This window comes from Mus musculus, chromosome 8 (assembly GCF_000001635.26).
Source record: "Mus musculus strain C57BL/6J chromosome 8, GRCm38.p6 C57BL/6J".
NCBI lineage: Eukaryota > Metazoa > Chordata > Mammalia > Rodentia > Muridae > Mus > Mus musculus.
In genome coordinates this window covers 123,185,380-123,203,360 of record NC_000074.6, presented here as the reverse complement: position 1 = coordinate 123,203,360, position 17,981 = coordinate 123,185,380, and the positions used below count along the sequence as shown (strand labels likewise).

General features: G+C 50.8%; 1 protein-coding gene across 2 annotated transcripts; it reads right to left on the bottom strand.

Moving 5' to 3' along the window:
* Positions 1 to 1,548: 1,548 nt before the first annotated feature.
* On the bottom strand, positions 1,549 to 17,126 carry Dpep1 (dipeptidase 1). 2 transcript variants are annotated; one of them, NM_007876.2, is made up of 11 exons: positions 16,920 to 17,126; positions 9,175 to 9,328; positions 4,515 to 4,647; positions 4,184 to 4,316; positions 3,917 to 4,067; positions 3,670 to 3,739; positions 3,244 to 3,420; positions 3,070 to 3,154; positions 2,919 to 2,994; positions 2,588 to 2,723; positions 1,549 to 2,469 (listed from the first exon to the last, which is right to left on the bottom strand). In NM_007876.2, exons 2-11 carry the CDS (start codon positions 9,276 to 9,278, stop codon positions 2,302 to 2,304), a joined length of 1,233 nt encoding a protein of 410 aa, NP_031902.2. In that variant the 5' UTR covers positions 9,279 to 9,328; positions 16,920 to 17,126; the 3' UTR covers positions 1,549 to 2,301. The 2 variants fall into 2 exon arrangements, with proteins under 2 accessions (NP_031902.2, XP_017168047.1); XM_017312558.1 differs by lacking the exon at positions 16,920 to 17,126 and having other exon boundaries at positions 9,175 to 9,418.
* Positions 17,127 to 17,981: the final 855 nt, after the last annotated feature.

Here is a 17,981-nt window from a genome sequence, read left to right as displayed (position 1 = left end):
GATCATGTCCCGTTCACCAAGATTAGAACCTGCATCCACGGGGTGTGCTCTAGCTTCTCCCCCAACTGTGTGAAACCTGCAGAATCCTTGACCTCAGGTGCCCTGTCCAGGCCTGGATGCTTTAGAAGGAAACGTCGGATGTGAAGACGGTTGGTGGATAGATCAAAGCCTGTTATTGACCCTGCTGACCTGAACTGGCACAGCCGGAGATAAAAGAACCAACTCTCAAATGGTGGCTTCTATGTGGTTGTACCTATGCTTACACACACACACATGTACGAACACACAGTTTTTGCTTGTTTCAAGACTGGGTCTCTCTCTACATAGCCCTAGCTATCTGACCTCAACTCACAGAGATCCACCTGCCTCCACCTCCCCAGTGCTGGAATTAAAGGTGTGTGCCACCAAGGCCAGCCCTGCCATTTTAAGATAAAAAGAAAGATGGTGACCCAAAGTAGGACAAAGGGATACGGGCAAGCGGCAGGCTTTTCAGAACCAGATGAGACGTGTCACCTCAGCGGGTGCTATCCTGTGATTTTACCACGTCGTCGGGCATCCAAGGTGATCCTTGGCTATGCAGCAAGTTGGGGGCCACCCTTAGTTACATGAAACCCTGACTCAACAACCATAAAAAGGATGACGTTAGGCAACTAGAAATCTTGAGACGGGGTCTTGCTGGCTCTGAATTCAAGGTTCTCCCAATCTGGCATCAAGACAAGGCCTTAGCTTGATCTCAGTCTCAGGTTCTCCCCTCAGCCCCTGACAGCTCGGGCCTGGGATTGTTTTAGGACTTCTGCCCCCTTATTTCCCAGTTGGCAAAATGGGGTGTAATACCCTGGAAGTCCACCAGAGGGAGCTTTCCCACTGCTTTGTCCAGACAATGAGCACAGAACCCTTTCCTAAGCATTTCCCCTTATAAATCGATACTAAATAGTCAGAGGGTGTTCCTCGAGACATTTACACCAGACTATAAAGGATGCTACTTAGTGAACTAGGTTGTGACAGACACGGATAGGACCAAGTCTTGTTCTGTGCTAATACCCACAGACCTGGAGGTACGCAGGCCCTTGTCCTTTCATTCCTTGGTGGCATGGGCAAATGAGTAGCCTGGGACTCTCAAAGCCAACCCGGGGCTGGCGTCGGTTGATAGCATGCTTGCCTAGCATGCACAACCCAGGTTTGATCCTCAGCACCATATAAACCAAGGGAGGTGGTCTGTGCCCGTCATGGCAGCACTTGGCGGTTAGGGCAGGAAGCTCATCCGTGGTGGCATAGTGAGTTGGAGGATCACCCGGGGTACATGAGAGCCTGTCTCAGACAATCAGAGCCAGGCAGGGGTGTCCCTGTGGTCAGCCCCATGGGCTATGGCTATCCTCTACCCACTTTTCAGATCTTCAGAAGGCAGATCTGAAAGGGATATATGGCCAGGGGGCTTCATACCCTGCGCCCTTTGTGGGGTACCTAGGGACAGGCTCTCGACAAAGGAGACCTTGCCCGTGTCCATGAGGAGCATCTCAGCAGCATGAACCACAAAGGGGTCATTGGCCATTCAGGTGAACGCTGTCCCTCATAAGTTTATTCACAAGACTCATCCTCAACCATGCTAGGTAACATAGGAGACCACCTCTGCCCTGTGATTCAGGAAAGACCCGCAGTTAGCTGTGTGATCATCCCCGGCACCCATTCTACCTGGATCCCACCCGCCAAGGCTGGACCAGATCGAGGTTACCCATTACCTATGTAATCTGAATTACAGAACCCAGAGAGATATGTGTGACTCTCATATGGTATGCGTCAGAATACATGTGCCCGTGTATGATATGTATAATGCATCTGAATATCTATATGTGCCTGTGTGCACATGAGTACATGTGTAAGGGGGGAGGAGGGGTTCATGTGCATGTGGTACATGCACAGTGAGGGGGGAAGGTAGCCACTTAAATGTGGACCATGATTTTTCAAACTAGCCAGTGCTTACGTGAGACCCTTTGCTAACTTCTGGGTCCCTTCTAGTCCTCCCCTCCAAGAACTCAGGTGCTCCCACATCCTGTTCACACAGGGCCGTTCTCAGCATCTGCTCTCCAGAGGCTCAGAAGAATCTCCCAGGGCTGAGATACAGCGTGCCCACTCAGCACTAAGGCTCATTGCGTTTATTGCATGCCTGTGTCTTGAGCTGTCCCCAGGTAAGCCTGCTGCTTATTCAGGAAAGGGTGTGGTTCTGCACGGACAACAGGGACTCTGGGCTTGTCCAGTCTTCCCTGAGCTCAGAGAGCACTGGAGGAGGTTCCGGTCCTTTGGATGTCACAGAAGATGGAGACGGAAGAGCAGGGAAGCCAGAGAGGCCACCAGGGCTCCTGTCTGCAAGTGGATGCTGTGAGCTTGAGAGTAGCCATAGTATGTCCTGCAGGAGCCGTCCAGCTCTTTCAGGGTGATAGGGACTTCCTCAGGAGACTGCATGTTATTGCTTACCTGGAGACAGAGCCAAGTTAGGCAGTCTGCCCTGTGTGTGTGTGTGTGTGTGTGTGTGTGTGTGTGTGTGTGTGTGTTTGGGGGAGGGGGGAGGGAGGGACAGCCACTCTCTCCTCACCAGTTCCACTTCAGAGAAGACCCGAATCAGGTTGTCAGCTAGCAAACCTCTGACCTCGGTCTCTGTCCAGTTCCTCCTGAGAAGCTCAGCTATCAGGTCTGGGTACTTAGAAACATCCTCCAGTCCCACAGGAAGCCTAGGCCAAGACCAAGAGGAATGGGCTTTGCAGATGGGCCAGTCTCCCGGTCCATGAAGACCCAAAGAGCAGCCTTGCAGCAAAATGTCCTGCACTGTACTCAGGACACGTTCTCCCTCCCCTGTCCCATCGGGACACATAAATAGGATCATAACGCCATCAAAATTAAACAAACAAACAAGATGTCACTCTTACATAGTAACACCATCATAATCTCCTCCAAGGCCCACAGCCCCAGCGCCTGCCACCTTCTTGATGTGGTCCAGGTGGTCTGTAGGGAGTAAGAGGTGTGAGTCCTAAGCGAGGCCATCCCTTACTTTGCCACTGTGTGGTCCTACCCACTTACCAGCCACTTGGGGCAAGGTGGCGCTGTCTGAACAGGACACAAAGTTGCTGAAGAAGTTCACCATCACCAGACTACTTGTGTTCTTCTGCTCGGGGGGGGGGGTGTTGGGGGTGAAAGTTAGAGAGGACCCCCAGGAGGCAAGGGGGGATTCCCCTTCACGTCTCAATTCCTTACCACCAGCTGCAGTACGTCATCGGGCACATTCCGCCTGTGTGGACACAGGCTGTAGGCAGAGGAGTGGCTGAAGATGACTGGTGCCCTGGAGATCTGCAAAGCGTCCTTCATGGTGGCCACAGACACGTGGGACAGGTCAATCATGACACCCAAGCGGTTCATCTCGTTCAGCAGGCGCTGGGGGCAGGGGATAGGGTTGGGTACACGTCACAGATACGCTGAATCTGGCACGCGGGAAAAGCAGCCCTAGGTGTTAGCTGTGCTTTAAGTGGCTGGAAGTTGTAGGGTACCCAGGATTCAGCAGCCTGAATGCTCAAGGGTTCCAGCAGACTCTACCCTGGAAACAAGCACTGTTAGCTCCATGAAACTGAGGGGGAAACTAAAGTCCATTGAGGTGTGACACTCTGCCCCATCCTTTCCCCTCACCTTCCCAAAGGGTGACAGTCCATGGCTCTCAGCCTCATCATCTCCTCTGTCCACAAGCCAGTTGTCGGCCCTGAAGAGAGATACACACATGTGTCTAGGGAACAGGGCAGTGGTCTCAACCCACCCTCACCCGTCCAGAGAACAGGGCCTGGTCTGGAGCTCAGGAGAGGCCAGGGATCTGGTCATAATAGAGGGCATTGGTTTCCTTTTCTGACCCTATCACAGGGTTTTCACAGGGACTCCTTACCAGGGCGTGTTGCAATTGTGGGTGAGGGTCAGATACCGCATGCCCAGATGGTAGAGTGTCCGCAGGACACCAAGGCTGCTGTCAATTAAGTGGCCGCCTTCCACGCCGATCAGACTGGCCACTTTCCCCCTCCGGAAAGCCTGTAGGATGTCTACAGAAAACAGAGCAGGGGGTTGGCACGAAACCTTCAGGCTTCAAAGCTCCCACCCTCTACTAAAGACCAGGTCTGGCAGGCAGGAGGACATCAGAGCCTTGGTGGGACACTACCTGAACTATTGGTAACACACATGAAGGTCTCAGGATAGAGCTGGCACATGCGGTGTATCACATCCATCTGTTCCAGTATTCTCTTCACGGCATCTTTGTTTTGGGTGTCACAAGGCATGTATGCGGACCAGAACTGGGGGGGTCGAGGGGAAGAGCTGACAGCCCAGACCACTGACATTTGACCCCAGTGTACAAGGGGTCTGTTCTCTTGCCCTCCTGGAATCCCTGGGATCTCTGGGGCTTGCTTCTCTAAGGCAGGCCATATCTAACCAGTCCCATAGAGAACACAGGGAAGATCCCAGAGCAGCACACAGGAGACTAGAGGATGTACCTGGCCTCCGACAAAGCCAGCCTTCAGCTTGGGGATGTTGGTGTGTGTTTGGGCTAGCTTGTTCAAGTCAGCATCTGGTCTCAGCAGCTGGTTGTTGAACAAATTTAGCAGTTGCCAAGGCAAGTCGTTGTGCCTGAGGGGGAAGCGAGGAGGGGTCCAAGGTGGATTAGGAAGTCTGCTTGGACCTGTAGGCTTCTCAACTAGCTGGCTTGCAGGCTGTCCTTCTCCACTTCAGACTCCCACAGCTCAAGGCTAACATTCAGGCCTCAGAGGTGGACTACCTCTAACTAGAACACACCTGCACACAGGTGAAATTCCTAGTTGCACCCCAGGCCAAGTGACCACAAGCTGAGTATGGCTAGGTATGCCGCCTTCTTCTTCTTCTTTTTTTTTTCCTAAAGATTTATTTATCTTATGTTGTGCATATGAGCACACTGTAGCTGTACAGATGGTTGTGAACTTTCATGTGGTTGTTGGGAATTGAATTTGGGACTTCTGCTTGCTTCGGTCAGCCCTGCTCCCTCAGTCCCTGCTCACTCCAGCCCAAAGATTTATTTATTATAAATAAGTACACCGTAGCTCTCTTTAGACACACCAGAAGAGGGTGTCGTATTTCTTAACGGGTGGTTGTGAGCCACCATGTGGTTGCTGGGATTGAACTCAGGACCTTCGGAAGAGCAGTCAGGGCCATCTCTCCAGCCCTAGGTATGTCTTCTTATGCCCCCCAACGCCGCCAGGCGGGAGGAAAGGGCAGGTCCCTGCTCTGCTGCAAAACCTCCTGAGGCGGGCAGTCCTTGCAGGTACCAAACAGGAATATGACATTTTCGGTTCAAAGACTTAAGTTTGCCTCTTGAAGGGAAAGCCATGGCCTGTAGGCTTCTACCCCTCTGAAAACTCAGACTCTTCTTTGTCTCTACTCCTAAGGCAGACCCAGGCTCACCTCTGGCCAGTTCATCTGACTCCAAAGGGCTTTGATCCCCTGAGGAAGGAGAGTTCCAGGAGCTAGCCCCTGAGTTAGCAGCAGCTAGCAGGAGGGCATTCATTCATTCATTCATTCATTCATCGATTTATGTATTTATCACCCCTGCTTATGCTGCTACAGAGCCTGACCTGTCACTGGGCTCCAGCAGACGCTCCAGGAGCACCCAGTGCAGGCTTATTCTAAGACTCTAGGCTCAGGCCATCAGAACTATTGCCTGGGATCTTCACTCTGCTGATTTGTATGCTCAGGACTGCTGAGGAGGCCGGTGTGCCACCCTTCTCGTGGCTGCAGTTGTGTTAAGAGGGGCTCAAGGGCCCTGTAAGGTGAGCAGAGACCGTCTCCCTTCCCAAGCTCTGGCTTTGTCCCACTTTCGGTCTCTAATCGACATGGGGCATCTTCCGGGGAGAGTGAATTATTAAGGTGAATAAGTTACTTAACAGTAGTCATTTGGATCTGCCCACCAAGATGCATCGTTAGGTGATTTTATATCTGTTGCCAGCTTCTATAAAAACAGGACGGCTATGTGTCACTAGGTATGATGGTTTCTATATGCTCCGCCCAGGGAGTGGCACGATTAGGAGGTGTGGCCCTGTTGGAGTGGGTGTAGCCTTGTTGGAGTGGGTGTGGCCTTGTTGGAGTAGGTGTGGCCTTGTTGGAGTAGGTGTGGCCTTGTTGGAGTGGGTGTGGCCTTGTTGGAGTAGGTGTAGCCTTGTTGGAGTAGGTGTGGCCTTGTTGGAGTGGGTGTGTCACTATAAAGTGTGAGTGTTGGCTATAAAACCCTTATCTGAATTGCTTGGAAGTCAGTCTTCCACTAGCAGCCTTCAGATGAAGATGTAGAACTCTCCGCTCCTCTTGCACCATGCCCACCTGGATGCTGCCATGTTCCTGCCTTGATGATAATGGACTGAATCTCTGAACCTGTAAACCAGCCCCAAATATATGTTGTCCTTTATAATACTTGTCTTGGGGGCTGGAGAGATGGCTCAGCAGTTAAGAGCACTGACTGCTCTTCCAGAGGTCCTGAGTTCAATTCCCAGCAACCACACGGTGGCTCACAACCATCTGTAATGAGATCTGATGCCCTCTTCTGGTGTGTCTGAAGACAGCTACAGTGTGCTCACATAAAATAAATAAGTAAATAAATCTTTAAACAAAAATACTTGCCTTGGTCATGGTGTCTGTTCACAACAGTAAAACCCTCACTAAGACACTAGGCAATATCCTAGAGCCCCTGGAGGTCCACAGCCCCTTTCCCAAATGTCACTGTGAAACACATAGTTTTGTTGTTGTTTGTTTTTGTTTTAAGAGTTAGCTTCTTTTGAGACAGGGTCTTACTATGCAGCTCTGGATGGCCTAAAACTCTCTATGTAGCTCAAACTGGCCTAAAATTTGCTGTGATCTGCCAGCCTCTGCCTTCCCCATGATACAGGTTCATATCACCCTACCCAACCTGTTTTGTGTGCTTTTTTTTTTAGATTTATTCATCTAATTTTATGTGTGTATTTTATTTTTTGCCTACACATATATATGTGTACCATGTGTGTGCCTTGTGCCCACAGAGATAAGACAGCATTACGCCGGGTGTGGTGGTGCACGCCTTTAATCCCAGCACTGGGGGGCAGAGGCAGGCAGATTTCTGAGTTCGAGGCCAGCCTGGTATACAAAGTGAGTTCCAGGACATCCAGGGCTACACAGAGAAACCCTGTCTCGAAAATCAAAAAAAAAAAAAAAAAAAAAAAAAAAAAAAAGACAGCATTGGATTTCCCCAGAACTGAATTTATAGATGGCTGTAAGCTACTATGTGGATATTAGGAACTGAACCCTGAGTTGGGCAGGGGTGGTGCACACCTTTAAACCCAGCACTTGGGAGGCAGAGGCAGGTGGATCTCTGTGAGTTTGAGGCCAGCCTGGTCTAAGAGTGAGTTCCAGAACAGCCAGGGCTACACTGAGAAATCTCGTCTTGAAAAACCAAAAAAAAAAAAAAAAAAAAAACAAACCCCAAAAAAGAAGAAGAACAACCAGCCCTGGTCCTCTCCAAGAGCAACAACTACTCTTAATCACTGGGCCCACTCTCCAACCCCTGGCTTGTGTTTGTGATTTTTTGTTTTTTGTTTTTTTGAGACATGATCTCACTATGTGGCTCTGACTGTCTTGAAACTCACTCTGTATACCAGGCTGGCCTCAAACTCAAAGAGACCCACCTGCCTCAGCTTCTCAGGTGCTGGGATTTAAGGCCTGTACCACTGTGGCTGGAGTCATTTCTATTTTCAAACAGGGCCTTTCCATTATCCTAGATGGAGCATGACGTCATTATGAGATCCAGGATGGCCTCAAGCCTTCAGTGACCCTTTAGCCTCAGCCTCCCAAGTCATGGGGTTACAAAGTGGAAGCAAGGACACCCAGCATCATGTGCTAATTGACTCGGGTGTGTGACATCCATGTTCTAAGTCACCTGCCACCCATCAGCTCTGCTTCACTCTAACACCATCCACTCCCAGTCACAGCTATTCCAAAGCCAGTCAGTCCAGGAAGTTCCCTTGGAAAGCTCAGGGAATGGCCCCTCCCTAAGGCCGGTGCTCAATCCATCGCTCAACAAGGGGATACAAGCTTCTCAGAAGGCGGCCACGGAATGGGCAGGATGGATTGTCCTCCCTCTCTGGCCCCACCCACTCTGTACCTGGCGCAGATTTCTCATGATACACTTACTGAATGGATAAAGGCACAGGTTTGGGCTGGCTGAGGCAGCCTCTCCAGCTCTCTATGGCAGGGCTAGGCAGCTTCCAGGGAAAGGACTTTAATCTTTAGTCTGAGGACACTTACAGCCTGTCTAGGAAACTCATCCCCACTGTAGGTGCTGGGGAGGGGTGGAACACTTGAAAGAGGTCCCAGATACCTCAGGAGCCCCCTGCCATACTTGGAGCCACCCTGCCCACCTCTCTCCTCTTCTCTCTCCATGGGAAGACAAAATGGGATTCCTTTCTCCCGAAGAAGCAAAGCCATCTCTGCCAGGTCTAAAGGTGGCCCTAGAGTCTGTATGCCTCAGGGATCAAGGGTGCTGGTGGAAGGGCCATTGGAGGGATGACCCAATGGGCAAGTGATTGGCCTGCAGGATAGGAGGAAGGGACAGTTAGCTAGCTGTAGAGTGACCATGCTCTGGCCGCTGCGTGGTAAGGAGCTGGCAAGAGGTCTTCAGGTATTCCAGTGACGTCAGAGGGATGGGACACTTTGGAATGGCCATGCACCGTACTCCCACATGCTGTGTGACCTCCACGAAGAAATGAGAGAGGCAATGGGACACTTGGAAGGGAGCCTGGAGGATGCTCAAGAGGACATTCCTGGTGTAAAGCCACCCTCACCTCAGCTTGTCAGCTGGGATCCAGGGAGGGGACTTGGATCCCTCCCTCAGACATATGGCTAGAGAGTCGGGAAACCTCAGAATCCCCCAGACAAAGCCAAACTCTGACCTTCATGAACCCTGGGATCTAGGGACCAGGACACTTTCCTGTCCCTCTTACACTCTCTTTTGCTGAAACTGTGTGGGTCCTAAGATACTCCACTGAGAAGCTGAGGCCAGAAGAAGACAGGATCCATGGTTGAGCAGGTGGAAAGGTCCCCCCCCCCCGGGGTCTGGAAGCCCCTGACCCTTGCGGGCATCTCGATAGGGGGTCACCCACTCACCCGTCGATGACCGGTGTGGTTCTCATGATAGCCACTGCCTGGTCCCGGAATGAGTCCGAAGCACAGATGGCCAGCAGAGACCAGAACCACCAGATGATCACCATTTCAAGGTCCCCAGGGATCTGCTTCCACAGCGGCTTTGGCACCTCCGTGCCTATGCACAGAACAGAAAAAAATGTCTAAGGGCCAGATGGAGCTGCTGTGCCTGATCAGGAGAAAGGACAGAGGCCTTTGGTCCGGGTAATTAAGACGGAGTCCAGTTTACAACTTCCAGTGTTCAATGAGTAACTACTCCATTCCCTTTCAGGATAGGCAGCGCAGATGATACCACACTGGGCGTTGCTGTGTTGGCCAGGTAGAAGCTTAGGAAGAAACTGGCATTCTAGACCCCAAGACAGACTCAGAAGGGGCTAGCGCAAAGCAGTTTGCTTATCATCTGGCTTGCTGGTGCATCTGCCCCTGGAGGCTTGGTACCTTTATAACATCTAATAAGGGTCCTCCTAGCTGGGCAGTGGTGGCACATACCTTTAATCCCAGCACTTGGGAGGCAGAGGCAGGTGGATTTCTGAGTTCAAGGCCTCAGGGCTATACAGAGAAACTCTGCCTCGGAAAAAAAAAAAAAAAAAAAGAAAAGAAATAAAAAAATAAAATAAATAAAGGTCCTCCCTGTGCCTATCCGCCTCCAGGCACCAAGGCCTCTTTTTCCTTCTGATCCAGAAAGGAAAGGTCTTAGTCAGCTGTATTTCCTTGGCAGATGTCTGAGCCCCCCCCCCCCCAGCCTGAGGTCCCCCCCTGCTGAGAGCACATCAATGATTGCTGGGGAGGCTGGGTCAGGTAGCAGCCGTCAGCATATCTTATATGTCATCTTCCCAGCTCCCATTGTGCCTGGCAAAGAAGCCCCAAGAATCCTGAGTCCCAGGAAGAGACACTGTCCTTGTAGCTCTGTGGTATCTGGGTCAGGTGACCATACACACTCAACCCTGTGACCCACTGTTGTAGACAAGATGGCCACGAAGGCCTCCTGCTCTACTCTGTCAGCTGCCATTTTCCCTGGGTTGGGTTTGCAGTGCTCTGTGTCTGTGTTTTAAGGCGGGTGGGTGTGTGACAGGAAAGAACTTGTCACTTCTGGGTAGGATGTGTCTGAGATATTGCAACCCATTGTAACCCAGGCTGGACTGGAATTTGTGGTAATCCTGCTGTCTTTGCTGCTGCCCACCCCCCCCCCCCAAGATCTGGGTTTACAGGCATGGCCGCCACACCCTGCTGCTTTTTTTTTTTAATTAATTTATTTATTATATGTAAGTACACTGTAGCTATCTTCAGGCACTCCAAAAGAGGGCGTCAGATCTCGTTACAGTTGGGAAGAGCAGTCAGTGCTCTTAACCACTGAGCCATCTCTCCAGTCCCCACCCTGCTGCTTTCACTACAGTTTTTAAATCGGTATCCTTCCTCAACCCCTTCAATTAGACATAACAATTATTTCTTTGTTACTCCTTTGGTAGCGCTTTCTCTCCTTGTTTAGCAGCCTTATGTAATTCCCTCCCAGAATCCTTAGTGCCTAAATCATGTTCCACAACATCCCCTTAGGAGCAGCACCCGCTGGGTTCATCTGTTCTCTCTTCTTCTTCTTCTTCTTTTTTTTTTCGAGACAGGGTTTCTCTGTGTAGCCCTGGCTGTCCTGGAACTCACTCTGTAGACCAAGCTGGCCTCAAACTCAGAAATCCACCTGCCTCTGCCTCCCAAGTGCTGGGATTAAAGGTGTGCACTACCACACACACCCGGCCTGTTCTCTCTTCTTATCATTTCTCTTGGGATATTTATTTTGCTTGTTTGCAATTTTGCATTTTTTTTTTTTGTACAGGATTTCTCAGTGTAATCTTGGAACTTTATTTCGTGGACCAGGCTGGCCTTGAACTCGGGGGCTCTGCCTCCTGGGTGCTTGGGATCAAAGGTATGCACCACCACTGCCCAGCTTGGCCTTGAACTCTTACTCATGCGATCCAAGTACCAGGATTGTATAAGCACACCACCACGCCCAGCTCGGATTGTTGAAAACTGCTTTTCAAATGTCTCCGGTCATCTCTGTGCTGGTTGGAAAGCCCTAAAGGAGCTGGGGATTGGCGCTCAGTATTGCAGCCTTTGCCTAGACTGCATCAAGCTAGAGCTCCACTCCTGCTTCAGATGTGGAAAGCACAAAAGCAGAATAGTGTAGTCTCCCCTCCCCTAGCCTGAAACCTGCTTGCTCAGGGGTGGAGCTTCCTGCTCATTCGTTCTGCCACGCCCACTGCTGGAACCTGCGGAGCCACACACGTGCACCTTTCTACTGGACCAGAGATTATTCGGCGGGAATCGGGTCCCCTCCCCCTTCCTTCATAACTAGTGTCGCAACAATAAAATTTGAGCCTTGATCAGAGTAACTGTCTTGGCTACATTCTTTTCTCTCGCCACCTAGCCCCTCTTCTCTTCCAGGTTTCCAAAATGCCTTTCCAGGCTAGAACCCAGGTTGTGGTCTGCTGGCCGGACACAACAGAATAGTGTGCCTTGGAGCTCCCGGTTCGAATCCCGCTTCATCAACTGTAGGTAGGTCGATCTGGGATTTTATGAGCTGCTCACATTTCTCAAAATTGAGAAGTCCTTGTGTCGCCTTCTTTTCTTAAGTAGAAAAAGCCAACCTTCCTAATGCTGGGACCCTTTAAATACAGTTCTTCATGGTGTGGTGACTCCCAACCATAAAACTATTTTCATTGCTACTTCCTAACTGTAGTTTTGCTGCTGTGATGAATCGTATTGTACATACCTGGTGTGCAGGATATCTGATACGTGACCCCCGTGAAAGGGTCGTTTGACCCACATGCTGGGAACCACTGAGTCAGAGGACTCAGAACTGAGCCTTTGGGAGAGGGCGAGACACTGACTTGCTCATACATAGAACTTCTATAATCCTGCACTTGGGAGGCTGAGGTCGGACAGTGGCACATTTGAGGCTAGCCTAGGCTGCAGAGTAAAACCTTTGTCTTTAAAAGCTGTGTCTTAGTCGGGCATGGTGGCACACGCCTTTAATCCCAGCACTCGGGAGACAGAGGCAGGTGGATTTCTGAGTTTGAGGCCAGCTTGGTCTACAGAGTGAGTTCCAGGACAGCCAGGGCTACACAGAGAAACCCTGACTCGAAAAACCAAAAAAAAAAAAAGCAGTGTCTTCCCGTTTGTTCTGAACTTTTGATTGGCCCAGGTCCTCCCACTGGGTGGCGCTCCCACACTCTCCCGGTCTTTCAGGCTCCTCACACCACAGCCTCCTCCCTCCCAAGCGCTCTCATCTGGCTTCGCCTCCTCCAGGATCCCTAGCTGCCAGCTTGGAGCCTACGGCTTCCACTTATTATCTGTGCTTTAACTGTTCCTCCGTTTTGGCTTAGCCTCGTACTTGATTAGGACAGGTCTTCACAACAGCCTCTGGCAGTGGGTGTGCAGGGACCACATTTCTGAGCTTTTGCAAGCCTGCATTATGTCTATTCAGCTTTCAGACCAGGTCAACGGTTTGCTGGATGTGCAGTTCTGGGTTGTAAACCATTTCCCCATGAGCTTGAAGGCTCCAAAGTCTGTCTCACTTGAGCTGTTGATAGGAACGTCGTCGTCGGGTCAGCCGCATATAAATAATAATAAAATCATAATATTTTGTTACCCCAGTCCTTTGCAGACGGCATGTTTTTTTCTTTTCTGGGGAGTGGTAGCCTCCTCCTGATATCAGTTCTGTGATTTCTCAGTGAATTACATGTTTGTCATTGAGTTCTTTTTGTTGTTGTTGTTGTTTTTGTTTTTGTTTTTTTGAGGCAGGGTTTCTCTGTGTAGCCCAGCTGGCCTCGAACTCAGAAATCCGCCTGCCTCTCTGCCTCTAAGTGCTGGGATTAAAGGCATGTGCCACCACTGCCTGGAGAGGGCTTTTTGTTTGTTTGTTTGTTTGTTTTCCCATTTCTAAAGGCAGGGTCTCCTGCATCCTCCAATTTACTAGCTGAGTGTAACCCTGAACTTGTGATCTTCTGGCCTCCTACTGCCTGGTGTGGGGCACACCTAATTATATGTGGAAGATAGACTAGAGCCCTGGCGCCTCGTGAACGCTAGAGAAGACTCTGCCAGTTCAGGTACATCTCTAGCTCCCTGTCTTATGGACACTTTCATACATACATATGTGACGCTTTGTTCTCGTGTGCCCCCTCTGCCCGTCCCCGCCCTCTTCACTTATCTTGCGGGTGTGTCTATGTGTAGGTGGAAGTGTGCTTGTTTGTAAGTGGGCTAGCCCACACGGCTACTTTGTCTTTGGAATGTGTGGGATTGGACTCTGGCTTTGTGCACGCTAAGCTAGAGGACCGCCTTTGATAGTGCTTCTCGGGAACAGGGTTTGGGAGACAGGATCTCTCTTTGGGAACCGGGATTTACGGATTTGGCTAGGTTGGCTGGCCCAAGAGCTCCGGGGATCTGCCTGTCTCTGTCTCTCCCATACAGCTTTTTTTTTTTTTTTAAGATTTATTTATTTATTATATGTAAGTACACTGTAGCTCTCTTCAGACACTCCAGAAGAGGGCATCAGATCTCATTACAGATGGTTGTGAGCCACCATGTGGTTGCTGGGATTTGAACTCAGGAAGAGCAGTCAGCACTCTTAACCATTGAGCGATCACACCAGCCCCCCCCCGCCCCAGCTTTTTTACATGAGCATCAGGGAACAAACTCATGTACTCAATTCATGCCTCTGTGGCAAGTATTTTACCTCTGAACTATCTCGCCACACCCTACTTTTCATTTTGAGGGGTGCCTAGGCTGGCCTTGAACTTTCAATCCTCCTACCTAGGCTCACACCCCATGCCCTGCCTCATTTCAGGTGTGCGTGTATGTGTGTGTGCGTTTCGTGTGTGTGTGTGTGTGTGTGTGTGTATGTGTGTCCATGCGTTTATGTGTCTGCATGCATTTGTGTGTGTATGTGTGTGTGTGCATGCATGCATTTGTGTGTGTGTTTTCTTTTTCTATGTCCCTGGGTGACTTCCTCTCTTTGTCTTCATGTTGTATCTCAGAAATTATATATTCAGCTTCCCAAGACTGGCTTCTTGTTCTCCCCTTGGCACTCAGCTTTGCTTGCGAAAGCCACTTCCCTCTGCAGCGACACTATTTTCTTTTGTTCCCTTTGGTTCGCTGAATGGACTCCAGCCTCTGTTTTCCCATTTCCGGACTTTCCACGGCACTGACAGTGTCCCTTGACCAGCAATCCCCGTTGCTCCTCTACCTGATGTTTAAGAGTAGAGAGGCAGCAGCTGAGTGGGTGGGGCAGGGCGGGGCAGGGCTGTGTGGGACTGGAAATTGCACTGACAGGCAACAAGAGCTTGCCCCAACATCGAGGTTCTCCAAGTGAACCAGGAGCACTGTTGAGAAAAGCTATCCTGGTTCTGGAAGACTTCTGCCTCGGGGTGGGGTGGGGTGTCTCTCAGTGGCTTCCTCCTGCCTTGACTAGGGTATAGTTCTCTCTGACTCCCTCTGTCTCTCTCTCTCTCTCTGTCTCTCTCGAATCTCATCCAGGGCATTTCAGAATCCCACTGTCAACCAACGCCAACCCCAGCTGTCTGTGACATCTCTGCTGGGTTAGGGAGCCTCCCTACAAACTCTTTGCAAACACTCTCCACAGGGCTCCCTTTGGAGTGCACCTGATACCGTGTGATGTTGGCATGGCCCCACTGAGGGACCAGTTAACAGCCTAGGTGCATAGACAGCCCCAGGTCAGAAGCCAGGTGGCTGGCTTCATTGGGCCAGCCAGCTTTTCTTTTTACATTTTTATTTGATGTGTGTGTGTGTGTGTGTGTGTGTGTGTGTGTTTCAGACACTGCTTTCTGCCTGCCTTGGTGATTGCTTCTCAAGAGATCCATACCCAACACTGGCCTCAAGTATCGCTTTCAAACTAACAGTTGGCCTTGAACCACATCCCTTTATTCTATGTATAGGATGGTGTTACTCACTAGAAAAACACGCTTACTTGCCAAAAGCAGAAAGAACACAGTAAAAATAAACACATGCTACCTAAACAGTGTTCTTCAACTCCAACCAGAGTCAGAGAGGATGCCATGGAGCAATCAGTAAACCATATTCCAAACCCCTAAAAAATGTGCTACATTGAGCAGGGTGCCTCAATGGGCCTGCAGTTACCAAGTCCTGACACAGAAGACCCGGGAATAAATCGCTAACCGGAATTTATCACAGATCCTTCTACCAAGGCTCCTTGGGATACGGGACCTTAGGAGGCTGCCTCTAAGCAGCCTCTTGTAACTTGAGACCCAAATGGGCTAATTTGACCTTGGTCCTGCCACCAGCCATCCATGGGGCAGTAGAGACAACTGCACTGCAGCACATAGACCTCAGACCTATGATCTCATGCCCTCCATAATCACAAGTCACAGCGCATGTCCAAACACAGGGACATCTCAACACACTGGTTGGGTGGCATCCCCGAACAGTAAGAACATACTCCACATGTATGCCTGTAAATCTACACGTTACACACTACATGTTACACAGGTACTCCCTCATAAACACCATCTTCAGTAGACATGTACATACATGTAGACATGTATGAGCATACATATCCACATCTGAACGTGACTCTCTGTACAGAGGGATCCACGCAGACACGGACCTGCCCGGGTCCCACATGCTCACGCTGGTCACCACGGACAGAAACACTTGGGCATTCCCAAACAAAGAGCTCCAAACACATGGATGTGCTTTGGAATCCATATGTGGACTTTTCCACACATATTAAGCAGATACTCAGATGCCCAGACAACTGTAGACACATGTGTCCACATAGGCCTATCATCTGTCAGGACATACACTCTCCATATGGCCCCTGCCACACTTACCGGTGGCCCGGGGGTGGATGCGCCCAGCCACTCGGGTACCACCCAGTTCTATGCCTTCTTGGGTGTCTACAATGCTGCCTTCAGTTTCATATGACTACTTGTGGGGTCTCGAAACTAGAGCCCCCAGCGAGGGCTTCTGGCGAGGCTATATGGAGCAGTAGCTTGCCCATCATCTATCCGTATGCCTTTTCCCCAGGGGGACGTCACTGGGTCACCAGTGGCTCAGCAGACCAGTCTGTCTCCCAACTGTATACCAGGCTGACATCTGCACAGAGATCCCTCAGACCTCTAGATTTTCAGGACCAACAGCCAAACCTTCACCCTGACCTCTGTCCCCAAAGCCTAGCTCCTCAGGGGCTGTGCCATATGACGTTGCAGGCCACCTGAAGAGTAGTTCTTCCTTCTGACACCTCCAGTCCATCCCCAGGTGTGACTTCTTCATATCTCCCCTCACCCTGCCTATGAGTCCCACATAGCTCCTAGTTTTCTACCCCACAGGGTCATCTTTCTCATTTATCACCCCAGCTTTCAATGCCCTGCCTGCATTAAAACAGGGTCCCGCTTTTAGCTTCATCTTCACCCTCCCCCACACCAGACTGGGCATCCAGAGGGAACACTTTTTTTCTGCCTGCCCCTCCGTGTCTATCATCTGAACACCCTCGCCTCACAGAGCCTCTCCCTTCAAGGTGTTGCTCGACGACGACATCCTCCACATTGAGGTCCTGTTTGCGGTCTATCCGTAAGTTTCCTCTGCTCTCAGGATCTTTTCTACCCAGGAGTGGAAAGGGCTTTCTGTCCCTCATTACGGCTTGGCCTCCACCCACTGCTACTTCCCAGCACCCCAACACTCACCACGAGCACACGCGGGTCAGGGGTGCCAATGTGGCTTCAGTCCTGTGGCTGACACCCAGAGAGACGGGACAGCCTGCTCCTGAGTCCTCCAGCTTTGAAGGGCCACCTCTTTAAAAGGGAAACTCCCCGGGGCTCCACAGAGTGCCAAGGAGAGCAGACAGGACTAATGTATCACACATGTCAGCTGTTCCTCGTCTCCGAAAGGCACGCAAGCCCTCAGTAACGCAGAGCATCCGGTGGGGTCCGGGTCTCTGGGTCAGCCGTCTGGGGAATGATAGGCCTTTGGGGCCATAGCCAGTAACCTGAGCTCTCCAGCGCAGAGGTCGAATGAGTTAACATTTACCAGGCTAACAGAGTTAGGGAGCCACAAGAGGAGTTTGGGCTGTGGTCTCAAAGTATGTACACACTCTTGAGTTTATTCTGCTGAGCTCAATATCCTGAGGTGGCCTTGGGATCTGGAGTCACATATTTTCCTCCGTCTTCTGACCGGTCCCCTTATCACTCCCCTCATTACTGAAGTGAAAATGACCCGTGCTTCCCAGTTGGGACAGCCAGTTCCCCAACCCAGGAATGAGCCAGCACTGTTAGGCCCACCCCTGGGAGCCCTTGGATCCATTGTTCCAACAAGGAGGGTTGATCTCTCTCCATCCTCACCATAAGGAGAAACAACAGCAACCTCAGATTGGAATGTTCTCTGGCAGAACAACAGGCCTTTCGAAACTGTGGGAGGGTCTGGTGCCTCTCTGTAAGCGGGAGGCAGGGCTTCTCTGTGGCTTTAAGATTCTGTGGAAGCAGACAGCAGGGTGGTCCCGGTGGTAAGACAGAAGGAAAGGCCAGGTCGGTCGTCAGGGAAGGGCACAATAGGAAGGAGCACACAGGGCCCTCTGCCCCTGCTCTGGCCCACCCTTAGGCCTGGCTGTGTAACTGTGTGTGGACTGCTCCCTCTCAGAGCTTCAGTCATCCTGTGTATGGACGACGACAACCTATTTAGCCAGTGATGTCATAGACATTGAGATCCCAGGTTTTAGGAGAGGACAAAGACAGTGAAAAAGCCGGAGAGCC